Source organism: Argiope bruennichi, chromosome 1 (genome assembly GCF_947563725.1).
Source record: "Argiope bruennichi chromosome 1, qqArgBrue1.1, whole genome shotgun sequence".
NCBI lineage: Eukaryota > Metazoa > Arthropoda > Arachnida > Araneae > Araneidae > Argiope > Argiope bruennichi.
Genome location: NC_079151.1, coordinates 107,411,017 through 107,430,618, shown reverse-complemented (window position 1 = coordinate 107,430,618; position 19,602 = coordinate 107,411,017). Strand labels below are relative to the sequence as shown.

The window sequence follows — 19,602 nt, the reverse complement described above, 5'->3', positions numbered from 1 at the left end:
GATAAAAAAATGTACAATAATTTTTGTCTTTATGTAAATGCTTTTTAATATGTTGAAATATTATTCACATTTTCTTCTATATACAAGATGCTTACTTTCAAATTCCGATTCTGTGAAATAAATTGAAAAACAAATATTAGACAGTTTTCTGAATTAATAAAATAAAAAGAATTTATTTATTAAAATAATTTTATTTAAAGCCAAAAGGAATTTTTAAAATTCAACATTTACAGTACTATTTTAATAATTAGGATATATTTACAGAATATAATCCAGAAATAAATACATGATTATGTAAAATAATTTATTTGGAGTTTCAAGAAATGAATATATATAATATTGTGCAACTCAGATTAAAAAAATTAAAACATAGTAAGAACATCCATGGTTAAAAAAAAAAAAATGCTAAATGATATTTAAAAAATATTAATTTCTACACATAGTAAAAATATGTCAGCAAAAACTTCACTGTTTGTTCAGCAATTTATCATAATTTCATCTTTAAATTTCATGACTTCACGCAATAAATAGAACCATAGCATTTTGGACATTTTAATTCTAAGAATCTTGAACATTTTGAATGCCTTCCAATTCTGAAAAAGAAAGAACAGTTCTTACAAAACAATGTGTATTAAGAAAACAGTATAATTCATCATCTTTATATATACACATGTCACGTGCACAGAAAAACATTTATAAGACATCATTAATTATACAGCATTTTGAAAAAGTTTTGTTAGAGCTAAAACCTAACAGGAGCGGTTTTCTCAAAACTTTTTCACATGTTCTCTAATAAAGTTGTCATGCCAGAGGACACCTTATATGACATTGGTGTACAATAATTACAAAATATTAACTTTTAGTGTGAATTTAGTATCTGGGGGCACGGCAGTGCCCCCGCCAAGTCGAGCAAAAACAAGCAGCACGGCCGTACTATCCTTTTCTCGAAGCAGTTCAGGCCATTTTCAACCCCTTATAACTTCGTTGTGGATAAAACTAGAAGCCTGAATTTTCAGTAACCAAGCAGGCATTATATAAACACGGTATATTTCAAATTTCATTAAATTTGAACCAGTAGTTTAAGAATTATAACTAGTCAAAGTTTGTGAATTTTGTCACTGACTGACTGACTGACTGACTGACTGACAGATCATCAAAACTCTAAGGCACTTCTAGCAGACATAGAAGCTTCAAATTTAGAATAAAATTAGTGTTTAGTGTATAAATCAAGGAAAAACTAAAATATCCATGTAATAATGGACGGATCGATAAATTTTTCGAAGTTTCGAGCATTATCCATTTTGTCGCCAAATTCGTCGCCAAGTCGCCAAATGGTCGCCAAGTTTGTCACCAAGCTCTCGTATCACTGGCTCGGCATCCGGCAGCATCCAATACAGATTACTGTAAAACGGTCTTTCATATGATGACACTATTCTCGCTGGGAAAAATTAATTAAATCTCAAAATTACAGGTTTCTAACAATATCTAATTTGAAATAATTCAATTTGAAGCTGTGGAAGCTGCAAACGCAATGGGTGACTTTCAGAGAATCAATCTGGTAGAAGAAGAGCAAACTGAGCTTCAAAGTATGATCGCAAAACAATGCCGATCAAAAAAGAGTCTTCGATATGATCACAAATAAAATGGACACAACCGATAATAACGCTGACGTTTTACGCTGTTTTATGAGTGGAACTGGTGGCACTAGAAAGAGCTTTTTAATAAAAACTCTGAAAATTTGGGTTAAGACTTATTTAAACAAAAAAAAATTGGCAGTTAGTACTCCAACAGGAATAGCTGACTATACATAGAATAGATTGACTATACATAGACTATTGCAACTGCCTGTAGAACACAAGCAAATACCGAAGTACAAACAACTTTCTGATGAAGTGCTCCTTATGAAATCAGATTTGAAAGAAGTAGTGTTGATTATAATAGACGAAGTGTCGATGGTATCCAATGTTTAACATATATTTACTTACGCTTATCTGAAATATTCGACACAAGAGACGATTAGAATGGGTAGTTTGGAAAAAAACATCTTGTAGTTTACGGAGATCTCTTACAGCGTCCGCCGGTAAGAGAAAAGTCACCTTTTGAAAAACTCTCAACTGCTGAAACTAACAAGTTATTAGGTTCCCTCAGTGTACCGAATCTGTGGACTGAACTGTTCATATACGATGAACTTACAATTAACATGCGACAGCTCAATGATTTTGACTCTGTTGAAATGCTAAATAGAATAAGATTAGGTGTGACTACACAAAAAGACCGCGACTTACTCTCGACTAGATTAATAACTCTCAAATCCAATTCAAATGAAAACAGATTAATTGAAATAATTGAACACCTCTCGAAACTTCCTGATGATATCGTTTGCTTATTATCTACAAAAAACATGTGTCAACAATTAAATACTGCAATGCTTAAATCTCTTCCACATCCCAAAATAAAACTTACAGCTGTAGATAGCATAAATTTCCCCAGATACCTAACAAAAAGAGCTCGTGAATGCATAAAAAAATATGAAGACAATGCTTCTATGACTGCAGGCCTGGAAGAGAACATAATTATAAAAATAGGAGCAACAGTCATGTTAAGGCGAAATATTGACGTGAGTCTTGGTTTAGTTAATGATTCTATCGGTATAGTGCAAAGAGTAAAGGTTGATCAGGAAAATACAAAAAATAATTAAGAAACATTTCTTAATAAACAACATTTAATAAAGAACATGTTTACGAGCTTAGTCCGGTCAAAACTAAATCTGAAATTATTAATAGAGCTTATGTTCATCGCGAACCGTTTCCCATATGTATAGCCTATGCTATAGCTATACGCAAAAGTCACAGTCTGAGTCTAAATAATGCACTGATGGATATTGGTTCTACAGCGTTCACATCCGGTCAAGCTTACGTGGCACTTCCGAGAGTTACAAGTCTGGACGGCTTACATCTAATAAATGTCGACTTTGCAGTATTAAAGCGCAAGAATCCTCAATTTGTGAATACAACAGACTAAGAAGCATTTACCGTCCAGACTTGTCAAAAATTGTAACATCAAAGCTTACGAGAAAAACCCATAGAGGCAAAGACTGGGCTTTGAGAAAAACTGTGGCTGAATCTCAAGAAGTAGTACCGGAAAAGAAAAAGGGGAAGACTACATACAAAAATAAGAAAAGGACTATCTACAAAAAGAAATGAGATGCCATCAAAAACATAACTTGTAAAAGAAACATAACTTGTAAAAGAAAGTCTCGCAACTCAGTTCTTCTATCGTAAAAAGTTGTGAGATCCATGTAATACCAAGTCGGTCTATTTATTCAGTCCCTACTTAAGGGTCCTTCTGTCTTAAGTTATTACGTAATTAGCTAACCTAACAACATCTTATGGTGACCATATCAATATTAAAAATCTTTTATGGTTTAAATAAATAGATTGACTTGGCAATCGCACTAAACAATCTAATTTAATATAATATGTTAATGTAATCTAATTTAATGTAAAGATACATTGTGTTTTCATGCGATGGCCAAGTCAATCTATTTATTTAAACCATAAAAGATTTTTTATATTAATGTGGTCACTATAAGATGTTGTTAGGTTAGCTAATTACGTAATAACTTAAGACAGAAGGACCCTTAAGTAGGGACTGAATAAATAGACCGACTTGGTATTTCATGGATCTCACAACTTTTTACGATAGAAGAACTGAGTTGCGAGACTTGGTTTCTTTTACAAGTTATGTTTTTGATGGCATTTTTTTTACTGGATTTATTGTGATATCCTTTTGCAATTAATTGCTGTCATGCATAAATAATATCCAAAAGTCAAATTTGTTTCTTAAGCGTATTTTTCAAAACTGATTGAACTAAACTACAACTGTAATCACAAATTTAAGTCTTCGCATAATTCTGAGTTATGTTTCCATCCTTCTGAAAGTACAAACTGAAAACAGGCAGCCCCTTGTTGAATATGATAAGTGTTTAAACTATAGATGCTAAAACTGTGTATTGAATTTTATCTATCTAGCTCTTTTTGTTTTGTAATGATCTTGTTAAATTGTATTCAAATAGCTAGACAGACCTTCTCTGATTGGATTTTACTCAAAATTTGATAGAAATTTACAAATTTAGTGTTAAAAAACATAACTGCAATCCATCTATCTCAAAGCATTTTTGAGTTGTCTTTGTCACAGACAGACATAATGCCAAACATATGTTTTTGGAATTCAGGCAAATCTAAAACGTAAAAATTCATGAAAATCTCAAGTTCAATTTTTTTTTTATAGTTATGATACTTTCTCTATTATTTGAATATGAAAAGATAAAAAAAGCTATGCTTTGCTATTATTTTTTTATTGTAGAGAATTATTGCAACAATATAGCATGAAAGGAATTAATGATTAAAAAATTGATTGAAACTCCATAGGCCATTCAAAATGTATTACATACAATCTATGTCAAGGTGAAAAAAAACCCAATAAAGAAATTTATTTGATGAAATAAAGCTTATTTTAAAGCATAGGGATTTTCTACATAATAATGCATGCAAGTAAACTTCACTAAAACCAGTGAACATTGTTTGTAGTCTAGAATGGAAAGATAGACAATTTAGTTATTTTAACATCTTGTATAAAGCAATTCAAGGACTGTTTTGGGAAAGCCTCATAATTTTGAACTGTGTTCATTTACTGAGAATGATACTGGAACTGTCATCCATCTCCAAACTTACCCCTACATTATAAGGATAAAATTCGGCACTTAAATCAGATTTAACATTCATCAGAACCACTTCGATAGTGGTGTAGGCGGGTTTTGAATCTAGAACCTTCCACTCACAGAGATGAGACTGTATTTACCAGACAATTTCTCAAGGAAAAAGGCAAAAAATATTTAAATGAATGTAATATTACTATTTTAGCTCACTAGATGCATTACTGTCCTCAATACCATAACTTGTAAGTTATGCAGATATCATTTACAGTTAATATATGAATTGTATTAGAAGCCTTTATAAAAGTGAAATTTAAACTAAGATTGTTATTGATGATTACAATTTATTTTTAAAAGCTCATTACAAATACCAATTGAATCTGAAATAATTTAATAGCTACAAGAACCAAACAATAAAACAATTGAGAATTAGAAATGTTTCAAAACGTAGAATGACAAAATTAGTAATAAGTGATAGAATAAACATTTCTACACAGGACAGCAATGTAGAAAAGGTGCAGTGAAACAAATTCTAACTATGATTTTATTAAATAAAATATTGATAAGTGGAATTTTAAACTAAATTCTGACAAAATATATTTAAATTAATATTTCTAGCTGTTTAATGATTAAGTGTTAAAGAATAATGTTTTCCATACTATTATAGTCTGTATTTTCTGCAAGCGGTTCAAGGTCATATTTCCTACCTCGTTATTGATTGTCTGATACCAGGAACCAATAACCAGGTAGAAAATATGACCTTGAACGCCTACAGAAAATACACAGACTGTAGCTTATCACTTGCTAAAGAGATAATAAACTGATAACTGCAATAAAGAAATACTAATTATTCTTGGAATAAGCTGAAGTTTGCAATCAAAACAATATAGTGTGAATAAATATAATTATTTGATTAAACTCACTTCCAAGGACAATTTTTACATCTGTATGTAAATTTATATTCTATTTCATAGTTATGACATCTTGTTGGAACCTGAACATTAGGCAGTATGAGATTACATCTGTCAGCCCTACAAATATTAAAAAATGCATATTTTATTGAAAAAAATTGATGGAATTTTTATATTAACAATTGAATTAAGAAGATATAAACATAATATTATTTTGATTTCAAAGAGAAACGAATTTTTAAATTAAATAATTTAAACTTAAGATAGTATTTTAACTATCATAAAAAATGTTTGCATATCAGATTTATTAATTGATGAAAAAAAACAATTATGGAATCATAAAGAACAAAACAATAAAATGCAATTAAAACTACAATAAAATGTATATTTGTAAATAAGATTTTAATTCATCTTAAGTTTTTAATAACATTACAATTTTTCCATTGCTGTCGCATGCTGAATAGAAAAAAATAATAACTTTCCACTATTAACAGTTTAGCTAGTTTAATTGTCAAGAGAGAAAAAAAAAAAAAAAAAAATAAGGATGATACGAACCACATTTGCCATAAAGGACCATGGTTGCTTTTCTGTTGGTTCACCACCCAAACTGCAGCATGGCACATTTCATGTAGCAAAGTGTCTCGTAAACGATCTGTATAAATTGCAATAATTGAATGAAAATTCAAAGGGAAATTTTGCACAAAAAGTTTTTCATTAATTCATTGGCAAAAAGGCAGAGGAAAAAATTATGAGTACGGACAAATTTCATTCATACAGAAGCAATAATTTGGCTTAGGACTCCAATTGATATGCCATTATATACAACAACTTTCAATCATCAATGTGTTTCTTTTAATTACATTTTAAATAGGTGTTCTCTCAACATACAGGTGGCATTTTTTTTAAAAATTCAATTGCAAAATTACTTTTGCGCAAAATAACTATATGCTTGAAATAATTTGATAATTCATTGAAAATGACTTTTGTTGGTTCTCACAATTTGATAACAGAATGTACAAAAAACAAGTATAGTCACTTACATCTTATGATGTATTAAGATTTGTTACTACATTTAAACAATAGAAGACATTTATAAAATTTTTAAGAAATGATCTTTCTATTGAAGATCAATTTGTTCAACTCAAATAAATTTCTAAAATCTGAGATTAATATGAATTTCTCACTGATAATTTGAACTTATTTCACCAATTTATATCAGTTGCAAGTTTTCTAAACTAAATAAATCAAATATAATTTTTTTAACCTTTTCTAGTCTCTAATAATAAAGATGAATGTGTTGATGCTCTACAGGTCAAACTGTTTAATATACAGCTACCAAATTTTGTACACACATATTTTGAAGGGCAGAAATAAGGGCCTAGGAGTGATTTTTTTCCCTCCAAATTTCAATTGATTAAAAAGCCGAATTTTAGGATTTTTCTGTGATAACTTCCAAAAATATTATTATTGTACAAAAATAAATTTTATTTTGTCAAAAAAATTTTAATATCAGTTTAATAATTGGTGAATTTTTTCTAAATTTTTATTCCATTGTTGAAAGTTAAAGAATAAGAATTTTGTTTAGTATCTGTGCAGTTTATCAGATGGAAAGAAAAAAAATTAATTTCTATATGTATTATAATGCACAAAATATATGGCACAAAAATTGCTCATTACATTCTGTCAAATGACAAAAGTCAAATATAAAATTATTATCATATGGATTTTAGACTTCTTCACTTAAGATTTTTATAGCTGTATTGATTCTTTGCTTTCTGGAGTTAATTAATGGAACTGTAAAATATTACTAGAAATATTATGGAGATAGTTTATTGTGTCATCAAAAAATACATTTACTCAGGTGAAAGAAGATACAATAGAAATGAAAAAATATGTATCAAATAATAAGATGAAATGTTTTTCATGAATTATTTATGTCTAAAAACTCAATAATCTTGGCAAACAAATTGGGAAACAAAGGTAGTTAGTTACAAATAATTAAACAATTTAATTATTATAAAAAAATCAACTACTTTCCTAATATCAAATTGCTATAAGTTTATCACAGTAAAAAAAAAAAAAAAAAAAAAAAAAAACTAGGCATTTATTTGTGTATTAATTGTATGCTAACATTTCATATTAATAGGATTTTTCATAGTGAATGTTTGCCAATGGCATGCATACACTACAAAAAATTATAAGAACATTATTGTGAATTCTTAATACACTGTGAAAAATATTAGTAATTTGATTTTTTTTTTTTTTAAACAGCCATGAGCCTTATTAAAAAAGTTAAAACTCAAAAGTTAAATGTCAATTTTTTTAAAAAATTCTATAAGAAATATATATATATATAACTGATGCATGTTTCATTTAATACAAAAAACAAAATACACCGAAGTAAAGTTGCTTCCTGGAAAAAATAAAATAAAATCTAATAATACATTTAAAAATGTTTACCAAAGGATGTTAATACTTTGGATGCTAACTCAATTTTACAGGAATATGTATTAGTCAATTTATCTCTTGAGCAACGAGTATATCCTGCTGTAGTTCGCAAATAATCACTCCAGGTAACGGACATATCTTTTGGTAACTAAAATAGAAAAAAAAAAAAAAAGTCTTGAATATATTATGAGAAACAAAAAAATTATTTAACTGATTTTAATATGGAAAATAAACTATCATTTTAAAATTTCCAACAAAATATTCCTGTACATATATGTCTATACAGTTACATATGAGATAAATATAATAAATATTAAGATTTGTTATTGTTAAAATCATTTCATTCAAACGTTGATGAATACTAAGCAAAGGAAGATCATTTTATTTAATATTATTATAATATATTCACAAAATAGTCTAAAGCATGACAGAAAGCACAGATTTTAAACATTATATGAACATATTTGCATTGGAACTATTGTTAACAATATGCTTTTATATCCAAGAAAATGAAATCACAGGTGAACAAATAATAATGCATTTAACAAACTGCAAAACATTTATCTAAATTCTAATACAAAGCTTTGATAATACAATTAAAATTAATATTAAATCTTGAATTGTAGCTATATGTCAAAGTACATGACAAATCATTTTTAAAAAATAAATGGTTCTCAAAATGTTTATAAACCCCTTTTTTATTAAAGAGAACAAACATCAAAGAGAATGGCATCTGTATTTTCAAGAAAGCAAAAGACAAAGTGTTTGGAAAATGTTCAAGTATTTCAGGGAATTAGATGTTTGTCATATACTACATGTATAAAAATTCAAACAAGAAAAAACAGCATTAAAACTATAATTAAAATCAACATAAATTTCTTGCTTCACTTTCTTCCAAAAGCAAAAATAGAGGTTGGAAAAAAATATTATATGTAAAAACAGATCAATCTCACAATAAGGATATGGTATCTTTATAATATACATACTCTGTTATTGAAAATTTTTCTGTTAAAAAAATGATATAATTTTTGAGTGAAGACATCACGATTTCTTTTAAAATTTTTTTGAGCTTCAGATTCCATTTCATCAAGATTTATGGATATATCAGACAGAGATTTAGACTTTTCTTCTTGTACATGGTAAAGTCTTTCTTCATTTTCTAAGAAAAAAGGGATTATTATAAACATGTCCTAAAATTAGAACCACTTCAATTTTAGAATCTATTATCATTTAATATGATTTTGACTGAATATATTTAAACTTTCAACATATCTATGATACAATCATACAAATTTACCTTGAATCTTCTAATTTTATATAACAATTTGTAGCACAAATATTACATAAAAAGGGAATATAGGAAAGGAATAAAGGGATGATAATTCTAGGAAAAGAAAGGATTATAGTTTGTATTAACAGTTTTTAGAAAATACAAGATTTGATTAATTTCTTCAATTTTAAAATACTTTTAATTTTTATCTAGTTTTTCAATTAATATGAATAAATATAAATAAATCGTAATGCAATATAACTTTGAGTGCATATTTGGCATATCAAATATTAAGTTGTCTTTTATCACATCTCATTTTTATCAACAAACAATAAAATTTACATATACTATATTATCAACTTTTCTTCTATCAACAACAATCTTTGATTACATAATTTTTTTAATGATTTCTCAAATTTTTAAAATTATATTTTTGAACATGGAATCAGTAATATTCAATTAGACATCTTTTATTATCATTTTTCTGATGAAATATGACAACTTACTATCATCATCAATAATCTTTAAAGGAAATTTTTGTTGCTGTTCTTCTCAGAAAAAAAATTACTAAACAAGTTTTGTTAATTTTTTTATACATTATCTGCATATTAATTAAAATTTTAAAAAAATCATTTATATAGTAATAGCATATGCAAATATACTAGCTGATATTACTAATTTATCTACATGTATGGGTTTAATGTCAAACTAAATATTTGGTCTATTAAAATATTTTTTTCAGGTAGCCTAATTATTAATATTTGAATAGAAAATATTTTAAAAGACTAAAAAAAATGTGTGTATATATGTATGTTTTTGTGGAAGAGGGGACAAAAATTTCTAGATAATTTAAATTGACAAAGTTTATAAAGATTTTCAAGAGAGCGAGAGAGAAAAAAAACACTTGGCATTGAATAAAGAAATAATAATGTCTAACAAATCAAATAAAACTCTTTCAATGTTGTTTACAAATTTTAGTATTTACCATCAACTGCAGCACTTTCTGATGCTTGTTTTCTCAAAGGAGTTCTATTTTTAGCAAATAAAATAGATCTTGAAGTGTTTCTAAAATCAAATTAAAAAAAAATCAATAAATGACAAAAATAATTTTACATCCAAATATATAAAATTGCAGATTTGCAAAAAAAAAAAAAAAAAAAAAAAAAAAAAAGTCCATGTTTAGTAGTTATAAAAAAATTGTATTTTTTAGCGTTTTATAATATGTTTACATGTTTTTCTTATTAAAATTTTTTGTATTGATAAATTAAACACATTCTATATGCAGGTATGATGATAATAAAAGATTTTCAATATAGATAATGCAGCTTTGTATTGTGTAGCAAATAGATTTAAGAAAGTATCTTCCCTCCTAAATCAGGCAGAAGGGATATTTTTCTTAGCCTTTCACTTTCTCGTATACTAAGTTGTAAAATGTACACAACTTCGACGTATAGTTTGATAGAATTTTCAAAATAGGAATCTGCAAGACTTGGAAGAGAATTTTAAAAAAACCAGAAGTGATCAACATGGCAAATGCCAAAGTGAAGGAAATCTCAAACTTTTTTTTATTAGTATTGCATAAAAACGTAAAATATACTTTCACTATTTTTATTTTTCATACTTCAAAACTCATCCAAATTTTAGCCTTTGTCAAAAATTCTTTGTTTAAACCATAGCAAATGCAGCATAGAGAAATATGCAGGAAGGCAGAAAGCAAGAAATAAAGAGAGCATGAGAATGTAGTCAGAACCTACTAGGGTTATCAAGATAATAGAAACCCCGCAAATAAATACAAGACTATTAATAAAACGTAAGGCCATCTTTGGCATATAATACATTTTGAATTAGCCTAGGAATTGAATCATATAAGTTCTGAATAGTATTTAAAGGAATATTGTAAAAATTCCAGCAGAGATGCCAGTGAAGGATTCAATTCTGGATTGAATGCTCCAAAAAAACCATAAAGCTTTGATGATATTAAAGTTGGGGGACCATGCTCTCTAAGATAGATGTTAAACTTCATGATTGAATAAGTCCTATTGCATTATCAGCCCCCCAAAAATCCATCTCCTGTAGGAAATAAAGTTTGCACCATAGGATGGATCTGTTCAGCCAAAACGTCTTTATACTTCTTCCCAATGATAATTCCATTCAGGGATACAATTTAGATAGAAAACTACAATATATAAGTCCATATGACAGAATCACTTTCATGCCTAGCAGTTGGAAGGAGACAATCACAATCATATGTTTGTGCAGGTGTCCTCCAAATGTGTACTTGTCCTGTTATAGGGGAAACTGTAAAAGATGATTTATCTGACTAAATAACTGCCTTCCATTTATCAATCAATCAGGTTTTGTAGTTATGGCCCCACTATAGATGACAGTAGGCATTAACATCTGTGACGAGTAACTTAAGAATTTCTGTTCAGCCATAAATATTCTGTTTATAAATTTATTGACACTGAAGAATTCAGATATTGATTCAGCTTACTTTGGCTGCCAATGTTTTCTTTTTAAGCAACACCAGCCACTTCAATATCTGTTGGTCTCTTTCACTTAGCTTTTCTATCCATTCAAAATTTTGCTTGTTTTGTCACACTGTGTGTATGCTGTTATGACATAAGATGGTTATAATATTTTTCTTTTGCCCATTGTATTTTTGGAAACAGACTTTTGTTCATATATACCAACTGATAAATTATTCCTCATAATTTTATATAATATTGATAAAAATATATCTACAATTCACTATAGAAATTTTAGAATTAATTAGCAAAATAAATGTTTTTATGTGCATTTATTAATCAAATAATTTCATATCACATCGTAAAAAATTTTCAAAAACAACTCACTCATTTTCAAATTCGATAGGCAATCCTTTTTTCATTTCCATTATAACTAAAATGAAATGAAAAATAATTAGATGAACAAATTATTTATAAAGATACATGAATGTAATGTTTTTAAATGCGAGATTTTTTTTCTTCTTTTTCTTTTTCGAAATAAAGTTGCAATAGAAGAAAAATTGTTCTAATAAAAAAAAATTACCAAAAATTATTTTAATTAATATCTTTATTTATAATAATAAACTGCTTTACAAATATTGATTTATGCCAAATTAATTGAATATAAGAAAGATGGCAGAAGTGAAATTAGATTAATTAAATGTGATAAAATAAACATATCATGTAAAAATCTAAAAAACTTATTAATTGTGAATAAATCAATGTTCAAAACAATACTTAACAGTTCAAAAACACTGAATCTGATTCTTCATCTTCACATTCATCATCTTCATTATCACTGGAAGAAAGCTTTTATGTAAGATATTTGAAGGTATAAAAAGACTATGAAGCAAAATGTTAAACATTGTGATTAAGTGATAAAATGAAAGAATCGTAAGAATTTGAATACAAAACATAATGCTGTTGTTAAATATTCTCTCATATATGATAATTATTTATTGAAACTTGTTGTCCTATTTTCTTTATATGACAAGAACTACATTTTATTTCTTGTTATTTGTTTTAATTATACAATGGTTTAGTTATACTATAATAGTTTGTTTTCTAGATATATCAAAATGTTCAATGTACTCAGAAAGAAATAACAATGTTTCATTAGATTTTTGAATAATTAATGAATTTTAATAGATGTTTATATATTGAGACAGAGGAGATATCTAACTTGTAATATCAATTGCAAGATATTGTGTACAAGTATTTTGGTTTTCCAATGAGCTTTTATACTAACACTAGAATACAGTGTCAGTGTCGATTGGACACCAGAACCTGTTTAGTTTGTTCTCCTTTCTGCATTTTTGCAGGGAATTAGAAAATTTTCCGTGACTTATAATCATTTTCCATGGTGATTATGCAGAAAAAATTTTATGGTTCTTGATTAATTAGGAGAGATTTTACAACTAGATACATCTAGAACGTCTGCAGGTGTAGTTTCGACACCAAGGCAATTTATCATTATAAATAGCTGTTGTTCAAAAAATGATAGTTCACTAAGTAAAACAAACTTATCAAAGTACTATCACACATTTGTTTGACCTTGAATGCAGTGTTATTGGGCAGAAATGAATCAATTATACTAAAATTGTTGTGTCTAAGTGTTTCCTTATATAGCATTTGCTTAACTGCTTATAAAAAAAATTTCTATTCATTTTTCGAACCATGTGCAGAGCAGACACCCAGAAATGAGGGCTCATAGAAAAGGTCTAAGCCCTGATGAAATTGCTAATTTGTTGCAAGAGCTTTCCGAGGATGAATTGAATTATGGGGAGCTGTCTTGTTCTAATTTAAATTCCAATGAAGACATAAGATTACATCAAAGTGACTGTAAAGAATCTGAAGAAAGTGCAGATAAAATTAATATTCTAACAATAAATACTGAATTTAAATGAATTGCAAATTCACTAATATGCAAAAAGTGTGAAATTAAAGAGTATAATAGAAATGTAACTAAAAAAAATGTGTGTCACTTGCATGAAAATGGTGTGCGGAAAATGTACAGGAAAAATTGAATGTCACTGTATCCATTGCAAATGAGGTAAGTACAAAACACTATGCATGAAGATGATAAATAATGATTAAAAAACTTGCATTCACACAAAAATTATGATTTTACTTATTATACCAATATTTATGAATATTATTGTTTTATTTCATTTTACAAAATTAAGCAATTTGTTTTGTTATAGTTTTTATGATATAAAGGGTCATAATATATGATAATTACATGAAATAATATTAAATCTTAAAACTAAACTTTAATGAACAGTAGTCCTGCAATTATTTAGTTATTACAATTATTTTATATATCAGTGTTGAAACGACACTGGCGGACGTTTAAGGGTAATCGAAATCCTGAACGTTCTAGTGTTAAAATACAAGGTGATTCATAAAGAAGTATACACTTTCGAGATGCTGTAAAATAGCAACAATCAAAGAAACGCACTACCTCGACAAATTGAAAGGTACATATACTCTTAAATTTTTTGTTTTGCTCCTTACAGATGAGATATAGGCAATAGTGCCACGTTGATGCTCTACTTGATTATTATCTGTATTTTTTTAATATTTTGTAAGTTCCGAATGGCAACTGTAATAAAAATGGAATAATGTTATGGTATTTTGAGAATGGCTTTTGAGTAGAGTTTCTTACTTTGATGATATTAATAAGCATGATTTACGCCATAAATATATATTTCTGAGTGAAAATTTGGGAAGTTAAACAAAGAGAGTATATATTTGAACTGTAAAAAACGTTTGTATTAATGTGGAAGAAGAGAAGTTTCATCAATTTTATGAGTACATAAAACATCGAGTTTTAATATACTTCTGGTTCGTAAAGTACAATGTACGAAAACGGAACAAATAGCGTGCATGCCATGGAACAAGTCAGTCGAAATGGTAGCATCTCGGAATGGAGAAAGGTTTTTTTTGTGTTCTTCAATTTAGTAAAACGAAATCTACAACTATTGCACAACAGCATTTTCAATCTTTATTCAGAAAAGAAACTCTAACTAGAAAATCTATTCATCAATGGCATGAAAAATTTAAGACTACAGAATGGTTGTACAAAAGTACTGAATGACTGACTGCATCACAAGAAGTCACCAACAGAATTTGCACCACCAATCAATGAAGTCCAGGAAAATGAACACAGAGGATGAGTTGTGAAGTGCAGATTTCTTATGTCTGGAGAATTTTGAGAAAGCTGAAAATGATTCCATATAAAGTACAGAGCTTGCATAATCTCAATAACTTTGACAAACAAAAGTACTTTGAATTTTGTACTGATATGCAACTTCATTTTGAAAATGACGATTTCCCCAATCGTTTAGTTTTTGCTGATGAACATTTGACATAATGAATATTTCATGTCAATGGGAAAGTACACAAGCACAATGTTCACTTTGACATAACAGAGAATCTCAAATTCACAGGGCAACATATGCAAGATTTCCCTAAGGAAAATGTATTCCATGTTGTGTACAGAAAGAAAGTGTACAAACTCTTTCGTGACAGTTTGCTTTTTTTATAAGCAAACTGTCACGAAAGTCATTTTTTTTTTTTTTTTAAATATGTTAACTCTATGAAGCTTTCAATATCATCTTGCAACTGTGTTATCAACCATCAACTGGATGATGCATCACCACACTTGATGGCCTATGTGCGAAATTATCTACATGAATGTTTCAGATTGGACGAGCCGCAGACTACAATATGCCGCTTACCTAATGGCCACTCAGAAGTTTTGACAAAACACCTTACTATTTCTTCCCGTGGGGGTACATAAAAAAATTCCACATTTGACTTCTAAATGCTGAATTTGTTTGATAAAATGAACTATCCCTCATCTTCCTGTTAATCTAGAAGAGGTTAAACAGAGTATCGCAGCCACTATCGTTGGACTTGATTCAGATGCATTTGGGTGGAAATGGTTTACTAGCTCTTGTGTGACTAAGGGGTCACACATAGAGCATCTGTGACTGTCTTTAACAAAACTTAAAATAATCTTATGCAATTCTGTTACATGTAAAACACAATATCTTGCATTTTTCTTGATTTACAATGCATTGAAACAGTATACTTCTTTATGAACCACCCTGAATTAGTAATATAAATATCAGAAAATATTACAATACTTTCTGATTATCAAAATATATGTGTATACTGTATATTACTTGTATATATATATATATATATCCAAATAATAATTAAATATTCATTTTAAGAATAATTAAAGAAATGGTGGATTACAGCATTATAAATGGGCATGAAAAGATGGAACATAACTCCAGCATTATATTTCATGTTTCTCTCCTATATATGTATATGCAAACAGATAATCATTATGTCTACAATACATAATCAACAAATATGATAATTCATAACAAATAAAAAGATTTTTTTAATAGAAATAACAGTTAAATATTAAATGTTATTCTAAAAAAACTGAAAAATTAATTTACCTTGCCTGACTCAATCTTGATAAATTTTCTTTGGTCTTTATTAAAACTAGACATAAAAAAAATTATTATTCAAGGATGTCTCTTAGATATTAAGTTTATGTAAAACAAAATCACTCAATAAATTTTATTTTATTAATTTTACATCATTTTATCATAATTTGTTCAATTTTTATTATGTTAATCTTAAGGGAAAATAATGATTTTTCATAAGATGCAGGAACAAAGACTTCTAAATTTTCATTTTAAAATTCTTCTGTAATTATATAAAACAGAAAAGTTATTTCACTCCAAAAATTATTTCATTGCAGTTTCACTTCAGACAAAAAAAAAAAAAAAAAAAAAAATAAAAAAAAAAAAAAAAAAAAAAAAATTTATCAATTTTGCAGTCAATATTCAAATAGTGAAATGAATTTCTTGTTAGTATAGCTCAAGTAGCATCAACATTGAAGCTTGTCAATTAAGGCTTACATTAATAAAATAATATTGCATTATAATAGTCAAAACAAGACTTATAAATAAAATTTAAGTGCTTGCATTTCACCCAAATCAATAATTTAAAAAACATTAAATATAAATTAAATTTGGAGAAGTAAAAAAATTAAGAATTTAAAATAAATTATTAATTACATAAATATTAATGAGCGAAGGCTTCTTAATTTCACATTTCACTTCTAAATGCTGAATTTGTTTGATAAAATGAAGTATTAATTTATTAATAAAAACAAATATAGATTCAGATTATATAACTTTATTTGTGTACTTACATTGCATAAATTCCTTATCTAAATCAGAAGCTTCTAATTCAGAATGCTGAGTACTGTCCGAAAAAAGTTCAGAAAATTAAACTATAATTTATCAAAAAAATTAAATGCAATACACAAAAGTAAATAAATGAATAATAAGATATAGAAATATATGCTCATTTTGATACCAACAAACAAGATGGACATTTTGTTTCTACTCACAGTACACGATTATAATCTATTTAAAACTTTGTATTTTGTTTAATCGTTTAACAATTAAATACCGGAGTTCAGTATTTAATATCTGAAAAATTTAAATTTTGCTCCTTCTTCCAAATTACACAGACACATTTAAAATCAGAGATATATTTGAAATAGCTCCAGGGCCGGCCATCTGGGGGGGGGGGAGGCTCCATGATTAAGAATTCAAGTAGTGTCCTGAACAATAATAGCATTTACATGTTCTGAAAGTATACAAGTCTGTTTCCATGTGGCTGCCTGACGCCGTTATTATGCAATGATCGCATGATACATATAAAAAGGGGGGAAAAGTTCATTTATGAATAAGGAAATCCCCTTCAGACATGTTAAGACAGAGCGGTTGACTTCTAGGTGCAAGCAGCGGCCAGAAGTGAAGGCTGAGGTTGTGTTCAAATAGACTTGTAAATCATCAGCTATTTACTTTTTTTCTACATTTAATGTATTTTTATGTGTGCATCTGTGTATGCTTACTTATATTAAGTTGTTCAAACAAAAAGTAAAATGAATGATTAACTCCTAGCAATGCAAATTGCATTACTGCTTCACCGGCCACAAGCGGAATGAAAAGAATTAAGGAAGAAGTTTATGGACCAGTCGACGAATTTGGAAATATACGAAGTATACAGTATATATTGGGAAGCCAAAATAGATTTAGTTATAGCAGTGTATACACAGTTTGAACAAACTTGTAATGCCTTAGAATAATTTATTGATGTAATTAACAATAATACAGCGGCATCTGAAGCTAAAAGTTTATTGGATGCAATGCAAGAAATGTCATTTATTTTATGTTTAATAGTATGCTTTGCAATATTTTCCAAAATTAACTCTATCAATAAACTATTTCAAGCAAAAACATTTTTTCTTGACTTGACTTTCAATTTAGTCAATAAAATTAAACCTGAAATCCAAAATTTAAGAAGAAAATGTAACACATTTTTAGACGAAGCAAAAGTAATAGCACGAAATCTCAATATTTCAGAACATTTTCCTGCAAAATGAATTAAAAAAAAGAAAAGATTATATTCCGAACTAGCAAAAGTCAAAGTTTAAAAAAAAAAAAAAAAAAACAGTAGAGGAATTTAGATGTTAATTTTTTAATACTGTAATTGATATTGTTATAGTACAAATAGAAGATAGATTTAAAAATATACCAAATATTATTTCTGATTTCAGATTAATCACTGATATAAAAACTTTAGAGAAATGTTCCAAAAGTTTCGTAAAATTTTATAACAAAGATATAGATAGAAACTAAATACAGGAAATTTGTTTTCTATCGTATTTGATTTTGAATGAAAGAGATGTAACTAACGTACAAGACATGTTGCAATACATACTAAATAATAATTTTAATGAGTTTTTTTCTAAATGTATTAAAACTTTTCTTAACGTTGCTAGTAACTATAGCAAGTTCTGAACACTCTTTCAGCAAATTAAAATTAGTAAAGAATTTTTCTAAAAAATCTTCGGTCAAGTATGCATTCAGAATGCTTAAATGCACTTGCTACATTAAGCATTGAAAAAGAAATTGCAAAAAATTGCAATTTTTCTGAAGTAATCAATGCATTAGCAAAAATAAAATCACACATTAAATAAACATGTATTGATATATATATATATTCATGTTTGTATTTTTTACTTACAGTAAAAAAAATTAAAAATAATTATATCGAAATAAAACAATATATAAAATATCAACTGTTGTAGAATTTAACGATGGCTGTTATTTGATTTATAGCTTTGAATCTCCTGCGATCATTTATAAGCTTAAAATTACGTTTGATTTTGCCAAATAGCATGAGTTACACACGAAATTCAAACTTACTTATCCATTTTAAACGAAATTGTTTATGGGTTTACAACTTCAAAGTTCCCTCAATTCCTTCAAAATTGCCAATTTGAAAAATGGAATGTACCCACTAAGAAGATAATTTCCCTTATAAATAAGTAACTTTATGATTTTTATTTCTTTTGATTTCAACATCTATTTTTACATAGTCATCTTTTATTTTTTTCAGACTGCGTGTCTTTAACTTTTTTGTTATCACTTTTTTTCAGCTATATAAAATATTATTTTCATTGTCATTGACTCCCAATATTATTGATGTATTTTATTAATCATTTTTAAAAACTAAACAATAAAAATAAATTATCATTGAGAGGGATGCATTATTCAGCTTTTTCTATGAATAAAGGAAGTCAATTTGAGCTTGGACTTTCAAATGGAAATAGAACGGATTAGTGACAGAGTATGAAGATTACTG

General features: G+C 27.6%; 1 protein-coding gene across 3 annotated transcripts; it reads right to left on the bottom strand.

Annotated features, from left to right (window-relative positions):
• Nucleotides 1-300: 300 nt before the first annotated feature.
• Nucleotides 301-19,552, bottom strand: LOC129970350 (germ cell nuclear acidic protein-like). Of its 3 annotated transcripts, XM_056084451.1 has the most exons (11): nt 19,164-19,552; nt 17,096-17,148; nt 16,332-16,377; nt 12,594-12,649; nt 12,199-12,244; nt 10,329-10,408; nt 9,060-9,232; nt 8,086-8,221; nt 6,181-6,277; nt 5,638-5,745; nt 301-593 (listed from the first exon to the last, which is right to left on the bottom strand). In XM_056084451.1, exons 1-11 carry the CDS (start codon nt 19,169-19,171, stop codon nt 509-511), a joined length of 888 nt encoding a protein of 295 aa, XP_055940426.1. In that variant the 5' UTR covers nt 19,172-19,552; the 3' UTR covers nt 301-508. The 3 variants fall into 3 exon arrangements, with proteins under 3 accessions (XP_055940426.1, XP_055940427.1, XP_055940428.1); XM_056084452.1 differs by lacking the exon at nt 12,594-12,649; XM_056084453.1 differs by lacking the exon at nt 5,638-5,745 and having other exon boundaries at nt 517-593.
• Nucleotides 19,553-19,602: the final 50 nt, after the last annotated feature.

Bases quoted from the DNA above. Each gene is read 5' to 3' on its own strand.
- LOC129970350 (XM_056084451.1), bottom strand. The intron at 12,650-16,331 runs GTAAATTAATTT...GCTTTCTTCCAG, and splicing joins TCAAGATTGAGTCAGGCAAG to TGATAATGAAGATGATGAAT. The intron at 5,746-6,180 runs GTTCGTATCATC...TAATATTTGTAG, and splicing joins GGTCCTTTATGGCAAATGTG to GGCTGACAGATGTAATCTCA.